The sequence below is a fragment of the Ruditapes philippinarum genome, unplaced genomic scaffold, assembly GCF_026571515.1.
Source record: "Ruditapes philippinarum isolate M1 unplaced genomic scaffold, ASM2657151v2 ctg7320_1_1_1_1, whole genome shotgun sequence".
NCBI lineage: Eukaryota > Metazoa > Mollusca > Bivalvia > Venerida > Veneridae > Ruditapes > Ruditapes philippinarum.
This window is the reverse complement of record NW_026855771.1, coordinates 16,429-39,273: the sequence shown is the minus strand read 5'-3', so window position 1 is coordinate 39,273 and position 22,845 is coordinate 16,429. Positions and strand designations below refer to the sequence as shown.

The window sequence follows — 22,845 nt, the reverse complement described above, 5'->3', positions numbered from 1 at the left end:
CAGACCAGGCTGCGCATCCGCGCAGTCTGATCAGGATCCATGCTGTTCGCTTACAAACCCTATAACAAGTAGAGAAACTGATAGCGAACAGCATGGATCCTGATCAGACTGTGCGGATGCGCAGGCTGGTCTGGATCCATGCTGGTCGCAAACCCATTATGATGGTTTTGTCATAACACGGCTCATTTTAATGCAGAAATGTATTGGAATCTAAATTCTTACTGAATATGTCTTTGAATAATAAAATGCACAACTGTGTTTGGGAAACCAAATGTCCTTAAGGCAATAATTTTGAATTGATTTTGTTTATCGTGCGTATTACCATTTACAGATTAAAGGCCCATTATGCCTCAGAAATGTTTTTATTTATCTTTCTCAAAAGCTTATATTTTTGTATACTTTTCCAGTATCCGAAAAATTACTAATTGGCCAATTACCTATACCATAATTTCCATCTGTTGCTATTTGGATATAGCTTGGCAATAAGTACAGTTAAAGTGAATTAGTATTTTGTATGGAAGTTAAAATACTATTGTCTTTAAATTTTTCTACTTTTATGACAATTTATTTTATATTTATTGCTACTTTCTTCAGGTAACAGGCATCTGACATTCTCTTAAACAATTATCTAAACATTATAAATTTCGTGTTTGCCCTTTCTAAAGAAATAAAAATCTATTTGTTTCTGAGGCATAATGTGCCTTTAAAGATGCTTCCGGCATATATATATATATATATATATATATATATATATATATATATATATATATATATATATATATATATATATATATATATATATATATATATAATATATATATATATATATATATATGTTATTTTTAGATATTGGAATATTGTGAAATGAAGAGAAACAGAGTATATACACCATCGATCTACATAAAATCCCTAAAATTTGTCAATATTCGCAGTTAAAAAAGCAATAAAAACCTTTAATCTGATAGAAGCTTTGTGCATATGTATAATTGACACATAGAATAAATTCAATTTTATTCATAGTAAGTAAAGCGTTTCAAATGTCTATATTGTTGGGTTTTTTTAATTTTGATTTCCTGTAAGCTGTCTTTTCATGAAGGGTGACGCCTTTTTAACGAAATACTTTTCCTCCGCATATCGTTATAAGAATTATAGGCTCGCATAACGTGGTATATATGAGCCGTGTCACGACAAAACCAACATAATGGGTTTGCGACCAGCATGGATCCAGACCAGCCTGCGCATCCGCGCAGTCTGATCAGGATCCATGTTGTTCGCTATTAGTTTCGCTACTTGTTTTAGGGTTTGTAAGCGAACAGCATGGATCCTGATCAGACTGCACGGATGCGCAGGCTGGTCTGGATCCATGCTGGTCGCAAACGCACTATGTTGGTTTTGTCGTGACACGGCTCATATATTAAAACCTTCTTGACCCCAAGCGGATTCGTAGTTTATTGGTTCCGTCCTGGTTTTCAAACCAGGAGTCACATGTTTAATATCTTTCTCCTCCACTAACGATTTAATGGTCTTTCGGAAAAGATCTTAAAAAGCTATGTTTCGTATACCAGGAATGTAAATTAAATAACGAATTATGAAAAAGAGGCGAGACAGACTACAATATGTATTTGATATGGATATTTTACTCAGGAAATGAAAACCGTGCTAACTTGATTAAGTGATGCAATGCTTGAAATTCATTGGTTACATTTTACATTCTAAGGTGTTTAATTACATTATATAATGCATTAAATTATATTTTCTGCTTGAATGTCAATCGTATTTTAAATAAATTAATGTTCGCTACACGGCATTTTTACTTTTTTTTATCAAGCTGCGTGTTGTCCATGATTACGGAAACGTATAGCGACCACACTATATGTTAGTTAAAACAGACTTTTTGACAATTTATTTAATACATATTATATACCTTACCAAGTTTTACAAACTTACTTGATCTGAAATATTTATCTAGTAATATATACAGCCCCTGCATGTTGGTGAAAACAGAATTTAAGACAATTTATTTAACACACGATATATATTTGACCAATATTTACATTGTTATTTGATCTTGAATATATATCAATTACTCAATCTGCTGTTAATATTGTTGGATTCAAATTTATGTGACATTTTTCTGTTCATTTATACCTATTAGTTATATATACATTTGTATTGTTTTTTTTTATTCGCATACCTCTAGCATGATAAAATATAATATAACATATTTTACAATTTATATTTGATAATGAGGGCAGAAAAATCTCACACAGCAAAAAGCCTTTTTAAAGATTATATATGAAACTTTGATAAAGGTTTTCTGTATTCCAAAATTTAAAGAATATTTAAATCATTGTGCTTCAGAGAGTGTTACAAGATAAAAGATTATATAAAAGAAAAACGCCGTTAGTTGTCAATAAGCATACAATTAGCTAGTGAAGTAGTACCTGATGTAAATTAGTTATCATAGAAACCATTATATTTTTGTAAGATACATAATAAATATAGCTTAAAACGACAACTTCCGACAAATTTACCATTTTAAATGTGTGTACGGAGGATGATACATGATAAATATTAAATAAAAAGGTATATTCGACCACTTGATGTTATTAAAGGAACAGAGATCCCAAAGCTTTAGCGATATTCGTCTTATATGATGTGTGACACGAGAAAAGTCAAGACATTTGTACTTGATAAAGGAAGCAATTAAATCAAGTTATATCGTAAATCATATATAAAACGTATTTTTTTTGTAATCTATCGTACGTTTTTATCTTATAATGCAAGATAAACTACTTTTAACTTTTTCACAAAATGAAAAAATAAAACACTTACATCTTTTTAAATATGTAATTCTTTCCTTTAATCATATTTGCATATAACAAACATACTATAAAACTGTAAAAAAGTCATTTGATATATATCATATAGGGATGGTCGCTATACGTTTCCGTACATGATATATGCAAGTACTTCATATTCTGATTATGTTTGCAAAAAGCTCATGACTGGGATAAATTGTTTACAATTTATTTCGTTTAAATTTTTTATCTATGACTGTATCTATGCAATATTAACACATTAATGGAGAATTCATTTATTTTGACTATTTGATTATTATCATACATGTTTGTATAGAATAGAAGTCATGTTGCCTCATTTCTAAAATTAGTAAAGTATATGTTCCGTATAACAAACAATCTATGTTGTTGGAGTTGATTACGAACAATCGGTGAACAATCGTAAAGTACGGTTTTGCCAGTGAGGATGGATAACTATCGACCGACTCCTATGGTAAAAGAATAAAATTCTTTAAAAACACACAATTGTCATTTTTAATGTAAAATGTAAAATGAATATTGTCGCGATTTTGTTCATAGGCAAAATTATAACTGACAATGTTCTCTATGAACAAAACATTTTATAACATGTATAACATCGTTCGTTCAAAGTTTTGTTTTTTAAGTGAATCGGTTTATGATGGAAGGTAAGTAATACAAAAATAATTACGTTGAAAGTATCTAGTATCAGACATAGAAACAAATCAAGGAATAACAATATATGGAAGTTGTTATTAAAAAAGGAAGTGTGAGATAATGATCCGACATTATATCTATTTATATAGCAGATAATAAAATGTTCTAGAACAAAATATTATTATTCATCATATAAATGTCATACTAAATCAATTACAACTTTAACAACATTTTTCAGGCAACATTTTATAAGAATACCAAAATGATACATTTCTATTGGTCTTTATCAATATTTAAAATACTTATGGAAAACGTGCCCATTGTAGCAATCTCCTACGCAGTGATCTCCCCTTATCAGTAAATAGATCTGCCACCACGGTCCGATAAATCAGAATTTCTGATATTTTATATTTTTTAGCTTTTGAATTTATTTTTCATTATTTTGTATAGTTTTGATATTTTTTTGATAAACTATAACGAACGTAGGTACGACTAGTTAAAAATAAAACAGTAAGAGAAAAATGACGTTAGATTTCCTATGTAACGGTCGGTATTTACATTTGAATTTCGACGTTACGTCGTGTGACTTTCATCATCATGTGACGTCTGTGAAGTCTGCAAAGGGAGGTTATCACTGTGAGGAGTTTGCCATTGTAGACCTATCCACTTTAAAGTGAATCGGACGGTAAGCATGAAAGACTGGCTCACTAAAGATGTGGACAGTGTCCATACACCAATGTTGTTTTTAATGAATCCAGAACGTTCACGTCAGTGTTTTCGTCATCTCCGAGTATAAACGTAAAGAATGGATCTGACGCTATTTCTAATAAATTTGTATAATTTGAATTCAAGCCAGCACCTATTGTAACGACAATCACTCCTTCATCCTTTAAATGCTTTGCCATCATAAGAACTTTTTGCATATCTGAAATATTGCCAGACGTTATCAAGATTAAAATCTGTCTAGCTCCGGGCCTTGCACCTGTTGAATTGGCAAATCCGTGCGAATCTATGTCGTCCAAAGCATTTGCGACGTCGACGTTTGTTGATAATGCCTGTTTTGTTTTCCTACTAACCTCAGCTATGTGATCGCGACTGTCGTTGTAAGCGTCAAAGTCATAGATAGTATTTACAGTCTCCGTGAAAGTGGAGTACCGTAACTGAGTAAACTCTGGTCCGATGTCTGCGTTTGCCAGTATATGAATGACTGCCTGTACCTGGGTACTAAAATCTTTTTCTTTGATACTGGCTGACACATCCATAAGTATTTGGACGTCTGACGCACCTATTGAACATTCTGCAAAATAATTGATTATTATAATGATAAACTGAAGATAGAAATAAACCATACATAAATATTTGAACGTTTGACACACCTATTGAACATTCTGCAAAATAATTAATCATTAGAATAATAAACTAAAAATAGACATAAACCAGAAAAATGACTTTCCAGAACAATAAACTTGTCCAAAAGGCTCACCGATTTTTTTCTTGTATATATGAAAGTTGAAAATACAAGATTTATTATGTAAACTTAAGATGATTGATAATTTTTAGTTTTAACGTTATTTTTTTTTTTAAAAAAACATACAAATACATATCCTAGTGATATTCCGTAATGCTTTAAAAATCTATTACTCACTATCGCATTCAAACATGGTGTACTTCAGAAGATGTTGAATCGAATCATCTGTTGCCATTGGAAAAACTAGTACGTGATCATCATATGCTGGAAATTTTGATATATCTAGCAACTCCTCGTGTCTTATAGAATCACCGGTACCTATTGAGTATATCGTCACATCGTTGCGTTTCAGTAAAGCGGCCTCTGCCACAGCATGAATTGGGTATGATGACAAACCGTCGGTCACTAATATAACATACTGTTCTACAGGTTTGTCTCTAGCACCATTAACTGTTGTTAAAACGTCCTCTCGGACCGTTTTCAATGCAGTTTTAGTCATACTTGGACCACTACAATTTTCTTTCATTGAATCTATGGCGTTCTGTAAATCTGTAATGTTGCTGAAGGTGTTCAAGTAAAAGTGAACTTTCGCCTGTAGGGAATATGTTACGAGGCTAAATTGGTAGCGATAGTTCGGCGGTCCTATTTGGTATTGGTAATTTGAGATGAACTTTTTAACGTATTGTTTCTGTTTCTCAAATTGATCATCACCTTCACTCATGGAAGTGTCCAAGACAAAAACAATGTCGGCTTTTTTATACGGCGTACAAACATCTGGAATGCAAGTATATTTATAAATTTACATCGGATGTGTTGCATTTTAATCTCAGAATTACAAGTAGCATGATAATAACTATACACAAAAACCTCGAACAAGTTTTGTTTGTGAAATTCGTATGTGATTTTAAAATATCTAGTATATCATTCATTTCAACATTTAAATGATGACTCAACAGTTGCATGACAAATAATTCATAATGAGGTTAACACTGGATTCACTAAAAACAACATTTGTTTCTCATTCTACTTTCTAACTGATAAAGCCGGTTTATTTACAAAGCAAAACAATGACAGATCCCTCCTGTCGCTGCCCTTTTGGATTCTGATATCTGTGTGATATACGCGATCTGAATGGACGTCAAATTTGGCGCGTCCAATCAGATTTCGTATTACAACCCCGGTATCAAACTGCAAAATGGCAGCGATAAGTCAAAAAATACCGTGAACCAGAAAAAAATCGGAATGATATTGATATTCTATGGACTTGAATTAGGTAAGGTATGGAATTCTAGTTCTTTTTATTGTTGTTAATGAATGATGCAGCGATATGCCCCCGGAATACGCCTGAGTCGCCGAAACGAGGATTTCCCGTGTTCCACATTGTTTGGCAAATGAGTATATAGTAGGCTTTTCACCTTTCTATAAATATAATTTTGATGGTGGAAAAAATGGTACCTTATAGTAAGGCTTAGAGTGTTGAATTATTTTTTTCAGGGTTGTAGTAGGGGTCCAGGGGCAGATAAGGGTGGGTGTCCAAACACTGATACTGCCATCTGTGACCGAAACATGTCAGTTTTTTTCTTGCAAATTCCATCATATTTTAAATACTTAACCTTAACAAAACACTTTTCTATGGAAAATATCGGCAAAAATTAATTCATCCTAAGCATGTCATTGTATAGCATGCAACTCATCTGGCACCCCATGCCAGATGAAATTTCCGGCTTAGGTAAAGCTAACGAAAACAGCAGTCTGATATGCAAGAAAATAATTTCACATTCAGTACTACTTTCTTCAGGCGATAAACATCCAAGTTATCATGCTCTAAAACCATTATTGAATTGCTATAAAAACTCACGTTTATCTGTTTGTAAGGCAGAATGTGACTTTTAGTATTTTGTTATTATCTATTTATATAATATAGGAGAAGAAACAATAAAATTTCAATATCATGTTATATGTTTCTGCAGTCACTAAAAATGGTCTATGATTAAAAGAGCTTTGATTATCGTTTATCCGAAACAGTGTGTTTAGAAATGTCACAGACTGATATTAAAGACGTTACTCAAGGTTTAATTATATTACTTAAACCCCTTATTAAAACGGACATGACCCTTCTGTGATAAAACAATTTTATAGCCATTTTTTTTTAAATTTACTGAAGGCTTATGTTGCGCTTATTGTAAGAAGGTCGTTTAAGGCTAAATTTTCCTCCAATGCTTAATGAAAACTTATATCTGTTTACATGACTATAAAAATGGTTCAAACTGATATTTTTGGGATTATGATGTATATTTGGAGGATTTTCTTTGCTAATAGACATGAAACTTGCCCAGAATAGTTTAATAAATTTTGGCAGACCGACAGAGTAGAGTGTAATAAAATATCAACATGTAAGAAGAATATGTTTTTTTCGTGCAAAATAAATGACTCATTATGGATTCCTTAAAATCGCTATTTTTCGAAAGTTGAAGGACGAAGGGGTAAATGGTGGAGTAAAAAGCTGATGTTGAGCGCAAGGCGATATTCATTTGGCGTATACCAAGAGCATAGTCCGCGAAAATCTTTATTAAAAAATAAGATATTGTCTTCATACTTTATAAAAAGGGATACTTACTGTAAAGTATGACGTATTGTCTTAAAATCGTATTTACCTTCATTTTGACAATTGTTTCCAGTCCAACCTTTCGTACAGTGACACTTATAGCTGGTCCCTCCGTTTGTTGGAAAGCACATTCCTCCATGTTTACAATAGAGAGGACTGGAACAATCTAAAGTTTCAAAAACCGTCTTAAACAAGTTGTTGGAAAGTATATATCAGGATTAAGAAAGAAGAAAATAATAGGACTGCGGCTTTACTATTTACATCTTTTAATTTACAGACACGATTTTGCAGGAGTGAAATATCTAATAACTTATCACCTATAAAAAATCAATATCATATGTTTACAAATAACTATTTTGTGAAATTTAAAATAATATGGGGTACGCGACCCGGTCCACGCTAAAAATAAATCAAAATGTCAGCAGTGTGAAGTTAGCGACCTACATAAGTCATTTTTTTCACCATTTGAGACAACAAAAAGGGGAAAAAAAGGCGTGTATATCTGGTAATGGGTTAACGCCAACCAATAATTTTCGCTCAATAGTATTTACATAAAACTGGTTTTAAAGCAGCACACCTCCAGAAGATAACAAAAATACTATCGTCTTACTAATATTTCAAAATGCCTCTTTAAAACATTATATAATTGAAAGAAATCGAAACGTCGTTTAGAAGTGTTGATATGCTCACATTTTGCTCCAAAAACAGAGAGTTCGCTTTCTCACCAACGGTCTATACCTTTTTTTATTATACTAAGAAATTCTGTCATCAGGGCGTTTTTCCTAGTTCGACCCTAGACGTAATGGATTCCGCTTTAACAGTCCTTGGATTGACGCACACAAAATTCATACACAGTAGTTACTATTTTAAAGTTAAAGTTAAACAATCAGTTCTTATCCGTCACAGAAAATTATAATAACACAGACAAAATCCTATCAGTAACTATGCATTATTCATCCATAAATGTTAGTAAGTTTTTTACTTTCGAAATAACCATTAATTTCATTAATAAAATATTTGTTTCAGCACTTAATGTCGTACTTTCTAAAGAGAAACAATATACACCTTTTTGCGACGCGATCTGTTGCTAAAAATCGACCAGAAATAGTATTTTCTCGTGCATGCGCTATTTGCGTAGGGCAAAAGAGCATCGCCCTACATAGAAATGTAGTAGAAGTTCGTTGACAATTCTGAGCTTGTTTAAGGTACAAAGTAGAAAATTATATAAAAAGGCTTTTAACAAAAACACAACAGATGTTAGACCTTTTAACAGTGTGACTTTTCCATAATAACGGTTGTTGCATTTCTGCGTAGGGCAAAAACGCAATACCGATGACTACACCATACTTATAGGCTTTAATAGACGTGATTTCAAGTTTGGCCACCCCTAAAACAGTAATTTTGGGATGACTTAAAGCAGTAAGTACTGATAGCTATAACAGATATACAAAAATTATGAATGATAAAAAGCGCAGACAAAAGTCCTCTGTTAAAGGTATCATATGACGACTTTTTCATCAGTAATTTAAAACAGCAGGGTACTTATTAAAGATTAAATTTTATTACCTACGCCTGTATAACATAATTTTGCACAATTTGTATTGTACACTTGCTTTGAATAAGTGGATTGGCAAGGTGGTAAGTGCCAAACAGATTGACGCGTGACATGTTATTATTTCCAGCTAGTTTACAATATCATTCAACAGACGTTTAATTAAAAACAATGTCATGTTATAATCTTGTAAAATTATGAAAATCGTAATTTAAGTATTTTTTCACATAAACCAATCTTAACAATCATATCTTAAACAGAGGACTTTTATACCTTTTAAAGATCCTGTAACACAATTTTTTCATGGTTTTATTTCATAAATATGATGCTCAAATTAAGATTTGTCAATATTGTAAGTTCCTATAAGCATTATTTATAAAAATATTTCCCAATTTAACATTTCATGTAAATAAAGGGAGGTAATTAGAAATTTATTTTCTATAAATTTTAAGTCAAATTTTCCAATAAGAAATGGATGCATGTAATTTATTAATTAAATATAATGTGCACAAATATTTGCAGTACACATTTTACATATTCTTTGATGTTAGAAAATTGTTTTATTTGCATAATTATATCATATATAACTTATTGCAAGTGTAGTATACACACAGTAACAATATCAATCGCAAAACATACAGGATCTTTAATCATTGAATTATTAGTCACCCATATTTTCGTATTTCTGTTATAAATATGAATTCACGCTTTGAGTACTTCCTACTTTAATGTATCCCAAAATTACTGTTTTCTGGGTGGCGTAACTTGAAATCACATCTGTTATATCTTTAAGTATGATAAATCTTTCGCTACTGCGATTTTTGCCCTACGCAGAATGCGTATACGCAAAATGCAACATCTGTTACATTAGAAAAAGGTTAGAAAGAAATTTTAACCATACATCAATGAAACCCTGGTTCAATATTAATAGAGTTGACGGCCATTTCAACAGACATTCAATGTGCAAAGATCTTATGAAATTGTACATACCAACAGACTGACAGTTAGTACCCTTGAAACCAGGCTGACACGTGCACGTGTAAGAATTACCGTTGTTAAAGCGATTACACGTGGCTCCATTTTGACAGTAGTTTGTGTAGTTATGTTCGCAATCTGAAAGGCATGTGGTGATAAAAAAGTGCTCCTCTTTAAAACGCTATCATAATTAAGTACGTCATTACGTTATCATTCAATTTTATTTTAAAACATATTTCAGAAGGTTATTTTATGTTATGGAAAGCCCAGTTCAATATTATAAAAGAGATATACATGTCAAAAGCAAAAAAAGCGGTTTTTAGTGATTTTTTTCTTATGTATTACACACGGGGCTGTATGGACATTGAACAATATGTTTATATAGAGCAAATAAACGAGCTTACAATGCTTTCCTCCCCCGCTCACAATCCAAACGTTCAGGGACGCTGAAATGAAAAAAAAAACAACTGCAATTGCTTCTCGGCCCTACCACCAATTTTCGAAAAAGGACTTCGAACACAACAGTAAGAATACACATAACGGATAAGGTATTTCGGTTCAACATATGCAAATAGTATGTAAATCCTTTAATGTATTATAATCTTAGAAACCGCAACCTGTTGACCATATTTTGCATTCTTTAATTGATTCTGATTGTCAGACATATTTTTCAGTTATAATTTTACAGAAAATAACTTTTTTTCCTTTGGTGTAATACCGTTATCATTATTCAAAAATAACACACTCTGTTCTTGTTTTGCAAAGTTGTAGAACTACTTTCAATCCTTATTAACCCCGAGATTAATATGAATAATAGTCGAGATATTCCGAATGAAAACAAAAAGTTATAGACCTCTATGCCTTTTTAAAAAGAATTTCGTCAAAACTACGAGTCACACTACCATAATGTAGTTTTGTCAATGTTCTGTATTTGAAAAAGTTTGTCAACCACTTTTAGTTAAAATAAGTCTATCTAAGGTTACATTTATTATGTATATAAACTTGTATCAAAAAAGAAAACATATATTTTACATGCATGTAGCTTATTCTCTATATAAGATATATCGATGCAATTACGCAATGTATTGATTTATGATAAAAAATTAAGATTTTGGATCACTGGAATTTCAGTCTGATGTCAAGAAAACAAATATCAACCAAAAAATCGAAAAATTGAATAAAGCAATATTATTCATTTCCTTTCAAATCTTCAAAATAATTCCCTTACACCAGACAAACAAACGCTGACATATGACAAATATAGATAAACAGTTTATCATTATCAATTAATAGAAAATTACAATGCATTTTTATTCGTCAAACTACTTTTAAAATTGAAAATCTTTCGAATTTTTAAAGTTATATTTTAGATTTAAATTATTTCTTAATCCACTTTTCAAAACATCTACTACGTGTAAGGGCACTTGAGTAAACTGTTGATTCTGTATAATGTGTTAGTCATTTTTTTCAAATCCAAGTTCATGAAAGTGTATTATTTTCATCATAGCGATAAAGAATAATTACTGGTTCTCCGCGTTACATCGTATAAAGGGAACCATTGTCTAACTGTTACGGATTACATAAACCGGTTCTGAAGGCATACATGTGTATTTCATACACGAGTATACATACCCGCGGCAGAGAATGAAAATCAGTTCATCTTACGTTCAGCATAGACATACAGAGTTGAAGAGGACAAGGTCAAGGCTTCGGCGGCAGAAGTTGGGTTGGAGAGCCATTCAAACCTTTAGCGAGCGACTCAGACGATGTTAAACGTATCTTTAAAGCGGAAGCGAGTGCTTCTAAGAAGTACTAAAAGTATATATATAAATCTTCATTATGTGTTGTTGGTCAGGAATCGAACCAGAGACCTCCGAATCGGTAGCCTGGCATCTATACCGATACACCACACCTCACTGGCGTGAGAAGTTAACAAATATATCGATATATTCGTTAGATACCAGTGTTTATTCAATGACCTTTACAAAAGTTAATTTAGTGCCAAGTCCATATTGTTTGACAATAAAATAAAACTATATAAATAGTCTTTTGTTATTGCTTTTTTGCATTACGCGGAATGCATATGCGTTAAATGCAACATCCTTTACAATGGAAATAATCTTATTGTAATAAGGTCTATACTGAAAATTGCGAGAGAGAAAAAGATGAATGTCACAAGGAAACGTTGTTCCTTACTACATATAGACTAGTTCTTACTAAAAAAGAAAGGAAACACTATGTTTTTTCGATAACATTAATGACCTGAAAACGTATAAAAATATTTTTTTTTATATCCTATGGAAAAATAAAGTTTGATGCGTGAATTTAATCTTTCAAAATAATTCACTTACACGTGAGAAATAATATCCTCCATTTTATAAAATACATATTACTTGAAATAAAGCTGTTTTGAAATGAAATCCTTATGAACATTTGTTTTAACATAAGTATTGATAACGCAGTGTTCTTCAAATACCAAATAAATTTATTTTAACCGTAACTTCCTGATCAGTCTGGTTATCAGTTTGACCCTCTGAATAAGTGTTAATGATTTATCCTGTGTTAAATGTGGAAAAACCCATTTGAATTTCATTTGATTTCATTCATAAAAAAAACTTGAAGTGACAATGATAAAGAGCCTAACCAGGTTCTTCACTGGTAGCAAAGGATAATCTCTTTTCAAGTCCAGCTGGTTAGCAATTAAATTACTTATTTAAAAGTAATTTACTTCCGTGTAGAATGTTGAAGATAATCGTAATTTTCAGTGATTTTGCCACTGTAAAACTTTGCTGATTTTGTTTTTAATGATCCGGCGAGATAGTTACGAACACAAAAGAAACCCATCAAGTCAACCATTAAATTCAAAACTTACAAATATTTGTCTGGCCTCAACAATATTGACCATGTCATTTTTATCAAGAATCTGTCAGGAAATTATGTGATTTTAACGGATGTCTGTCCAACAATAATGAAAAAGGTAATGGCATATGTTTACAATTCAGCACTTGTTCTGTCAAATCTGAAAACGGCAAAATTGAAAATATTGCAGGCTCGGTTTCATGGACGGTACTGTCAAGTGCAAAATACCGTCCACGCCCCCTGGCACCGGCTAAAGCAGATTTAAACATTTAAAGCACACTTCCATGTGACGGAAAATGTGGGCTTAAAGAGGGAAGTATCCATAATGCTCGAACTCAAAACTAAAAAAATTCTGAATCATGCCACATTAGTGTATTAATTCAATTTACCAAAATGTTTGATATATGAACACTTTTTATTTCAAAGACAATACAGACAGTTTTGTTTTCTTGTTTTGGTTGTTGTTGTTGTTGTTGTTGTTGTTGCTAATATTGTTTGTGCCTGATTTTACTTTTATAGTAAATAAATACAACCAATACGTACAGTATGGTTACAAACTACATGTATGCTTTTGCTCAAGTATGAACTTTCCTTTTCATTAAATGGAAACGTTGTGTTTACTGAGCATTTATCTTATGTAAATATGTCTTTTATTGGTTAGCCCCATAAAGTGTTATCTTTCCTATACATTTAAGAGGTCTTCATAAAATAAATTGCAGGTTTATCTTTTTCAATTTTAAAAAGATAAGGACATTATTTTTCGGGTTAGATAATGACTATCTAATATAATCCATGTTGCTATTTTATGTCATTGCTCTAATTCTTAGCATAAAACTAAACTATTCTAGGGGAAGGGGGTTGTGGTGTACCTATGCAAAAATGCAGATAAATTATATAAACCAATAAAAACAAGTTTTGTTTAAAGCAATGCGACTTCATTATTTTTAATATAATGAAACCTTTCACCATTCATGACAAAAATCTTTGTCTCCCAATGGATGACTTTCTTCAAAGTTTGTAATAAAATTTATTTCATACACACATACCAGTACAACTGAAACGTTCCCATATTACTATTTAGTGACGCTGTGACTTAAAAATCCCTAAATTACTACATCTACAAAACATCACCTACCGGAACATGCATTGCTGAATAAGAACAGTGGTTCGTTATAAAATATAGATCAGATTTCTTTGAAATAAATGTTTAATTGCCCTTGATTTATTTTCAAATAAAGTAAAGGAAATCTAAATTTATACAAAAAAAAATCCTCGTTCTTCCCTCTAAAACGTGTCCATCTCAAAAAAGAACAATACGGTTGATGCTATTACATGTAGTAATTCGTCTATATTATTTATTGTAACTTACATTTTGATAACGTTTGCAGTGCACATATTTAGTGGAAAGGTCTATTTTTACAAACGATGAATTGATGTATAACAAAATTGTTTAAGAAAATCGTTTATACAAGTTTGTCCAAATATTAGGGCAAAATGATGAATCAATAAAGTAAATGTATGGTCTCTTCAACGGGGTAAATAAGATGTGATTCTCAAATGTTCAAAACATGAAAACATGTAAATAGCTTTTTACTGAAGATATCGTAAAATGAGGGTAGTATCGACTTCAACTTCTAAAACTAAATATTTAGAAATAATAGTTTATGTACATTTTCAGCTCATGCGTAATAGAGCATAAGAATAATTTCATCAATGTGTGTGTGCGTGCGTGTGTGCGAGCGTACAAGTGCTCGTGCATGTGTGTGCGTACGTGCGTGTGAACAAAAGACAAGCCTTTAATCGTATCACGTTAAATCTAACAATATCGTCAATAATCAAACATGTGAACATTCATCATACTCGAGCAACGTTTTTAAGGAATCTAAAACTTTGACGTTAATATGAACGTCATCACCGAGTATAAATGTTAAGGCGGGGTCTGACGATATCTCCAACATATTTGTATAATTTGCATTCAACCCAACGCCTACAGTAACCATTATCTTCCCAGAGTCCTTAAGTTGCTTTGTTTCTGCTAAAACCTGTTGCATATCATTTGTATTTCCGGAGGTAACAACCACCACGATCTTCCTGGCGTCTAGTCTTGAACCTTTTCCTGCTGAAAATCCATTTTGATTTAATTCATTCAACGCGTTCGCTAAATTGGCAGTTGTTGAAATAGTCTGCCTAGTTTTCTTACTAATATCAGCAATTTGATCGGCTCGAGACTTATATGTTGTAAAGTCGTAAACATTGTGGACTGTCTCTGTAAACGTAGAGTAACTAAACTGAGTAGCCTTTGATCCAACTTTTGTGATCCTGAGTAAATGTATGACGGCTCTGATCTGGATATCCAGCTCTTGGTGTTTAATACCGGCTGATACATCCATTAGGATCGAAACATCTGATACTTTAGATGAACATTCTGAAAAAAAGTCATTGCAGAATAAGATTAAGAACAATCTTAACGTAAGAAAAAGTAAATATTTAATCTTATACTGACGTTACTCTAGGACAGAAAGAATGAAAATATGTTTAACTATATTAAGTAGGATATTAGTATACTGAACATCATTTGGTAATGAATGTTAAATCTTATGCTGTATTACTTTTTGTACCATTCGTACCATTGTACATTTATACAAGTAAATCATTTACCTAGCTCTACAACATATCATGTGTTCTAATAACTGTTACATGTCTAAATTGATGTTTCTGCAGAAGAATGAAAATCAAAAATATATCTTTAGTGCAATGCACTTCTTTATTCGCCTTTATCTCCAATCTGAGCTCATACCTTTTGGATATTATATCAGTGATAAATTCTAGATATATAGTTATCTATTTTTGATGTTTCAATAGAAAACGAAAACGAATTTAACTTACTTTTGCAACCAAACATTGTGTGTTTTAGAAGTGTTTGTATCCCATCCTCTGTTGCCATATGAAATACGTAATCATTAAATGATGATATTTCTAACAAGTTCTCATGAAGTATTGATTTTCCGCTGCCAATTGTGTATATCTTAAAGCCATTGACCTTTAATACATTTGCTTCTAGGATGGTGTCTGGCGCATCCGACAACAGTCCATCTGTTAGTAAAATAATATACCGTTCAACGCTAGGATCCTTTCGTGCACCGTTAGAGGTTTGGAACACATCTCCTCGGACTATCTTCAAAGCATTTCCAGCTAAACTAGGACCGCTACAATTAACTTTTAACAAATCCATCGCGTTTTGTAAATCTGTCTCGTTGTTGAAGGTATTGAAGTAAAAGTGGACGATCGCATGTAGAGAATATGTTATTAGGCTAAATTGGTAACGATAATTCGGTGGCCCAATTTGGTATTGGTATTTTGATATGAACCTCTTGACGTATTGTTTCTGTTTCTCAAATCCATCATCACCTTCACTCAGGGAAGTGTCCAAGACAAATACAATGTCGGCTTTTTTATATGGCGTACAAACATCTGGAATGTATATAAGGGTATTTATAAATTAACATCAGATTTGTTGCATTTTAGTCTCGCCAATTAAATTGGAAGCTTTTTACCATAAAGAAATGATCCAAAAATCGGTGCTATCAGAATTTATTAATCTATTTATAGCGACTTTGTTGCGTATATTGATAATAGCATATGATTTTCAAAAGAATACGTTCAGCAATTGCTTAAAATCGATTCATATATTTCTATGCAAAATTTTTATTTTTAATAACAGTAGATGTTTGAAAACAGCAAAACAAATTCCAAAGGTAAAATGTATATAATTCTTATGAAGTGATGAATAATTTGTCTGCAAGTATATGAAGGAATGTATTATGGCAGCAAGTTTATAAACATTTAATTGCTGAAATATACACATAGCGTATTGTTCAAATTTTCATTGAAATACCTCATTTAAAAAAACACAGTAATCGTATTGTAAAACTTAAATTGCACAAAATAAGCTTTTTAGTGTTCATTATTTACTTTAGCCAGTATACAAAAACAACATAAAACTTTATTCCGTGACCACTTGAATTTAACTTACCAATTTGTTCACAATTTGATCCCATCCAACCATCGGCACAGTTACATGTATATTTTGTACCTCCATTTAAAGTCGAACATGTTCCACCATTTATACAATATAAGGAACTACTGCAATCTTAATAAAGATACAAATAGTTGCTTAGATACATGAGAAATACAAAATTATGGATATTTTAGCATAATTTCGAAGGAAAAATAATCTAAGACAGTTAATGTTTGTTTTATTTACAATTTCCAAGCAAAATATAAGTAATTCCTTGTTCCATATTGAAATTTTATATTTAGAAATAACCAAACTTTCAAAAAGTTTAATTTAATAAATATGATTTCTGCTTATCTTTGAAAGGTGTTGCTTTAACTTATGCCAAACCAATCTTTTTAATTCCAGTCTTTTCTGTGTGCAGTAAAATACCAGATGGCTTAACACCATGACCGTAACCAAACTTACCAATCTGTTCACAGTTTGAACCCATCCAGCCATCGGCACAGTTACATGTATATTTTGTATCTCCATTATAAGTGGAACATGTTCCTCCATTTTTACAATATATGGAACTACTGCAGTCTAAAGTAAATTTAAGACTGTTAGTTTGTTTTGGTTTATCGGAAATATTTAAAGTATCTGTCCATGATAATTGAACACACTACATGTCTTTTGTATGTTAGACACATTTAAGTACAGAAACAGCTGATAATATGTAATAATGATCTTCATATAACATGCATCTGGTTTACAGTCAGATAATGTTATAAAATCAATCAGATCAAATAGCATACCGGTATACAGTATGGATGATCAAAGGACATTTTGACATATGCATTATTCACACATAAAGTACCTACATTTCTTTCGTAAGAACCATTTATTAATTCAATAAAATATTTTTATCAGCACTAAATGCCGTACTATCTGAAACAAATTTAACCACCAAATTATGAAAATCTGGAAAAAATGTGTGATCCTCGGAACCATTAATCACAACAAAATGATTGAGTCTGTACATAAAGTGCTACATCCATCCCTCATGCCCCAAGCACCGGCTTGAGCGGTACTCAATTTTCAACACTTAAAAATGCCGGAATCAATTATCCCGAAGGACCAGAAAAATATAAAAACACTGAAGCCCTGATTCACTATTTATAAAGCTGACGGGCCATTTCAACATACATTTAATGTGCAAAGATCTTATGAAAACCATACATACCAACATACTCGCAGTGAGTTCCCGTGAAACCAGGCTGACATGTGCACGTGTAAGAATAACCGTTGTTTAAGCGGTTACACGTTGCTCCATTTTGGCAGTGGTTTGTGTGGGGATATTCGCAAACTGTAAGGTACATGGTGGATAAAAAAGGTTCATAAAAAAGTGCATTGATTCAGTTATTCGCCTTTAACAACGCTATCATAATTAAGTACGTATAAGTACGTATACGTCATTAAATTATCATTTAATTTCTTTTGAAAACATTTGTCAGAAGGTTATTATATTCCATGGAAAGTCCTTTTAAAAAAAGAAAAAGATATAGATATTAAAGCATATTAAATAATTTTCTTATGTATTGCACAAGGGGCTGTATCAATATTTAACAGTACATTTATATAAAGAAAATTAATCAACTTACAATGCGGTCCACCCCCGCTCACGATCAAAACGTTCAGGGACGCTGAAATGGAAAGACATTACAATACAGAACCCAAGTACTTTTCTCATCTTTCGTCAAAATTCCAGTCCCGAGATCATTTTAATCTTAAAGCAGGTCATGTACACCCATTTATAGAATAACTGTTGTAAAGTCACATATTACTACTTGTTTATGTCACTTCAATATCCTAAGGAAATAAACATTTTTTTTTTGCAATTTTGAGTGTAAAGGTCCGCAATTTAAGATTAAATCTTCTGTATTGGCGAAAGAATATGTAAATGGTAGTCTACAAATAATTAATTTATGTGCCTATAAGTGTCTGTCATGTAAAAGTGTGTACACGTACGTTTTGTAAATCGGAACTTGAAAAATTGTTCCACCTCTTTTGGAAATATTTATTTGCCAAATATTGATTACAGAGATTATTCAAATTGTTAGGAATCATGAAGCCTCGTTTGACATTGATTGTCAAACTTTTTATTAGGTAACATTAAAAAGAACCATTCATAATATATATTTTGTCTAGAGATAAAGAAATGTGTTTATGCATGTGAAAAAAAATATTTTACCAAATATAGATGGATTAGCTGGATAAGGAGAATAAAGTTACAAGCTGAAAAAGAAGAATATTCGTTCTTTAAGCTGATACTAGTTGCCTCATTCTTTCAAGGATTGCCATGGCCGGGAGTGCAATCTTAAACAAGGTAATTAATTCAGACAAAAAAGTGAAGAGACCCTTCGACAGTCATGGTTATGGAATTCCAGTAGGCAGCTTGTAGATTAATAATAAGTTTTAAAGCAATTGTTATCAAGTCTTAAACTGACCACATATTACTCAAAATTTAGTATTTCATAGAGTTAAATTTAAAACATCAATGTGAGTTGGTCCTTGTTAAATTTGAACAGATATAAGTAGTCAATAAGAAGGTCTCTGTCTTGTAGCTGAATGACTTGTATAAAAGATATCGTTGCAATTACACAATGTATTGATTTATAATAAACATTATGAATTTTGATCATTAAAATCTACGTTTGTTGTCAGGAAAACAATTATTCACAAAGCAATTTCAAAAAACTAAATAAAGACAGATGTTAATTCATTTCTTTCAAATCTTCAAAATAATTCACTTACATAAGAGAAACAATATCCTTTCCTTTTTAACAAACATTTTGTTTGAAGAATGTTGTCAAATTAAAATTAAGACATTTGTTCCAGATAAGAATTGATAATGCAATATTTAGTCAGAAAATAAAACATAAAACACTCGGTCACTTCCTGATTGAGATATATATCAGTCGTATATTCAGTTTTATTAGTTTTGAATGGCTGCATGAAGACCTTGCCAAGTTGTTATCGAAGAAATGGATATGGAATAAACATTGTAATTTTAGTGAATTGCATGCTTTTTAAGATTATCTCTAAACAAACCTATATTTGGTCGCCGCATTTAGACATTTCAATTTTAATTGGTCATGGTCTTTCACATATTTATGAAAACTTGCAAATGAAATTAATATGCCCACACTCTAAAACTAAAACACCTGTTAGTTTGAACATAGTAGTAGTATACCTATTTTATTTGTAAAGGTTAAATACGCACTGTTTCAATTTGAAAATATTTCAGACATTTCATTTAGGATATTAAAAATATTTACCTATTCCTCATTCAAGTATTTCTTTTATTCAAGTAAGTGATATATTTCTATTGTAAAAAATGAAACATAATTTCAAATTAAAGACTTAAGTCAAATAAATTAAAATAAATTTAAAGTGTCTCCTATAAATGATTATTAATGACATCAATAATGCGTTTTATATGAGCCGCGTCACGACAAAACCAACACAGTGGGTTTGCGACCAGCATGGATCCAGACCAGCCTGCGCATCCGCGCAGTCTGGTCAGGATCCATGCTGTTCGCTATCAGTTTCTCTACTTGTTAAAGGGTTTGTAAGCGAACAGCATGGATCCTGATCAGACTGCGCGGATGCGCAGGCTGGTCTGGATCCATGCTGGTCGCAAACCCACTATGTTGGTTTTGTCGTGACGCGGCTCATATCATCTTTATATTTTATATTGCGTAAACCATGAATTGCTCACTTTTCTAAACTTCATTTCAAAAATCGATTCATACACAGTGTTTACTGTGACAATCTGAGAGTCGAGATCCATCGAGAAACAATGGAAAAGAAAACAAATAGTTAAACATCGCATGTGTATACAAATACAGTCATACAATATGTTTTCAGATATGTTATTTACGGAATGTCTTTATTTAGATCTAACAATATACAAGTTAATAAGAATTTCTTACTTTAAGTGAAAAATATAAATATCTTGACAAATTATTAAGTTCTTTTTCATTTTTAGATAACATTAAAGTTTCCATTTTTTGAAGTGTAGGCCAACGGCAAAAATATGGTTTTAAAAATTTCTTACGAAGGTTATAATATTTTGGACAAACGAGTAAAAAATGGAATTCGTTTTCAATGACATGCATATTGCACTGTTGACATAGTCTATTTTCTCTTACAATCATTATAGTATTTCGTATCAGACAGCAAGAAATCAAGAAAAATTATATATGAATGTTGTTGGCGATGATCCGATATTACATAAAGACATGTATAATTTATATAGCAGATGATAAGAAGTTCACATATTTTTATTATTCATCAAATTAATGTTCGTACTAAAACACTTGAAACTTTAACAACATTTTTAAGCATTATTTATTACGATATTCAAATGATACATTCCTATTTGAGGTTTTTTATTCAGTATTTGAAATACCCCATTAGCATGCTACGTACCTCTTAAAATTAAGTACTTTGATACACAAAATATAAACAAATTAAGATTAATAGCAGTGCGATACCAGTATATTTTATTATGGTTGTAATTTTTATACATTTACCTAACGTCAGCCAGGTCTTACCTCTGTATTAAAATAAGCTGAAAAGTCGCCATATTTTAAGTGTTTGTGTCTCTTTGAAGTATGGTGGTTAATTTAGTTAAAATGCAGTTTATTAAAGCACTGATATGAATATAAATAATCAAACCAATCGAAATAAAAACAAACCAATATTTTTATTCCCTCTCGATCCTTCCCCAATATATATATATAATTCGTCTGCACCTTCCGCTATCCTAAACATTGTGATGGTAAATGGGAGATAACCCCTATAACAAATGTGCTTAGTGCTACACTGGTTATGCTATCTTGATAATGTTTATGTTAGATTATCATACATGTATGTTTAGTTGAGGGTGCAACGTTAATTTAACTGTTTTCTATCAAATTTTACAATATTATAATAAACGAATTTATAATGCTAGATATTTGTCAGTTAGTAAGTAATATATATATTTTAGTTAGTAAGCTTTATATTTTTGTAAATATACTGTTTATTGGATTACGTATAAGTACGCTATGTTAAAACTATGAAAACAAATAAAATATTCGAACCTTCTCAGCAAAATATTTGCATATTTGTATAACAAGATTGACAACAAACTGTCGACAATAAATTGCATGTGATTTGAAAAAAAAAGTATGTAAATGTTATGTTTTTGTCTTATGTTAATTTGCGTTACGTTACATTCCGTTATATTATATTTTGTTTGTTATGAACGCACAATTATTATATATGTAATTTGCTACTGCTACTGCTGTGCTACTGCCAACTTCACGTTTTCGTTTTATAAGTTTGCTACTGCATCTGCTCACTGCTACAGGTAATGATATTTTTGCTATAAAATATGCACAGCAAAAAATAGACAGTAAGCAGAACGCTGTATTTTGTGAAATTTCGTAATCTGTCTTGCTTATTAGCCCCAATCCTTAAGTGATATTAATAATATTTTAGCATCAGAATATCATTTTTAATTCGCGTCATCCTATTCTATTCAATCTACTTTAATGTAAGAAACCAGTTGTTTGGAAATAACCACATCTGATATATTTGCATATATCTCCGCATCAGTGTATATATCAACATAAAAATGCTATACTTAATGTACCTCTGAAAATAAGTACAGACACTCTTGTTCATTAACATGCTTCTCATAAAAAAATGAATTTTCACCATGTTTATATTTGCATTTTTGAAACTGTTGTTCGGTGTTTGCCCATATAAATTTCGTTTAAATGTACATTGACCAGAGGTCTGTAGTCGCTGATTTGCAGAAACCCGATTAATACTACCAACCACAGAAAATATCATGAAAGG

The 22,845-nt window shown here is 31.5% G+C and overlaps 1 protein-coding gene across 1 annotated transcript; it reads right to left on the bottom strand.

Annotated features, from left to right (window-relative positions):
• Positions 1–1,832: 1,832 nt before the first annotated feature.
• Positions 1,833–20,137, bottom strand: LOC132744312 (von Willebrand factor A domain-containing protein 2-like). Its single transcript, XM_060732989.1, has 12 exons — positions 19,747–20,137; positions 18,594–18,635; positions 18,176–18,298; positions 17,419–17,535; positions 16,969–17,085; positions 15,822–16,406; positions 14,777–15,360; positions 11,822–11,888; positions 10,092–10,214; positions 7,599–7,715; positions 5,122–5,718; positions 1,833–4,773 (listed from the first exon to the last, which is right to left on the bottom strand). Exons 1-12 carry the CDS (start codon positions 19,781–19,783, stop codon positions 4,184–4,186), a joined length of 3,099 nt encoding a protein of 1,032 aa, XP_060588972.1. The 5' UTR covers positions 19,784–20,137; the 3' UTR covers positions 1,833–4,183.
• Positions 20,138–22,845: the final 2,708 nt, after the last annotated feature.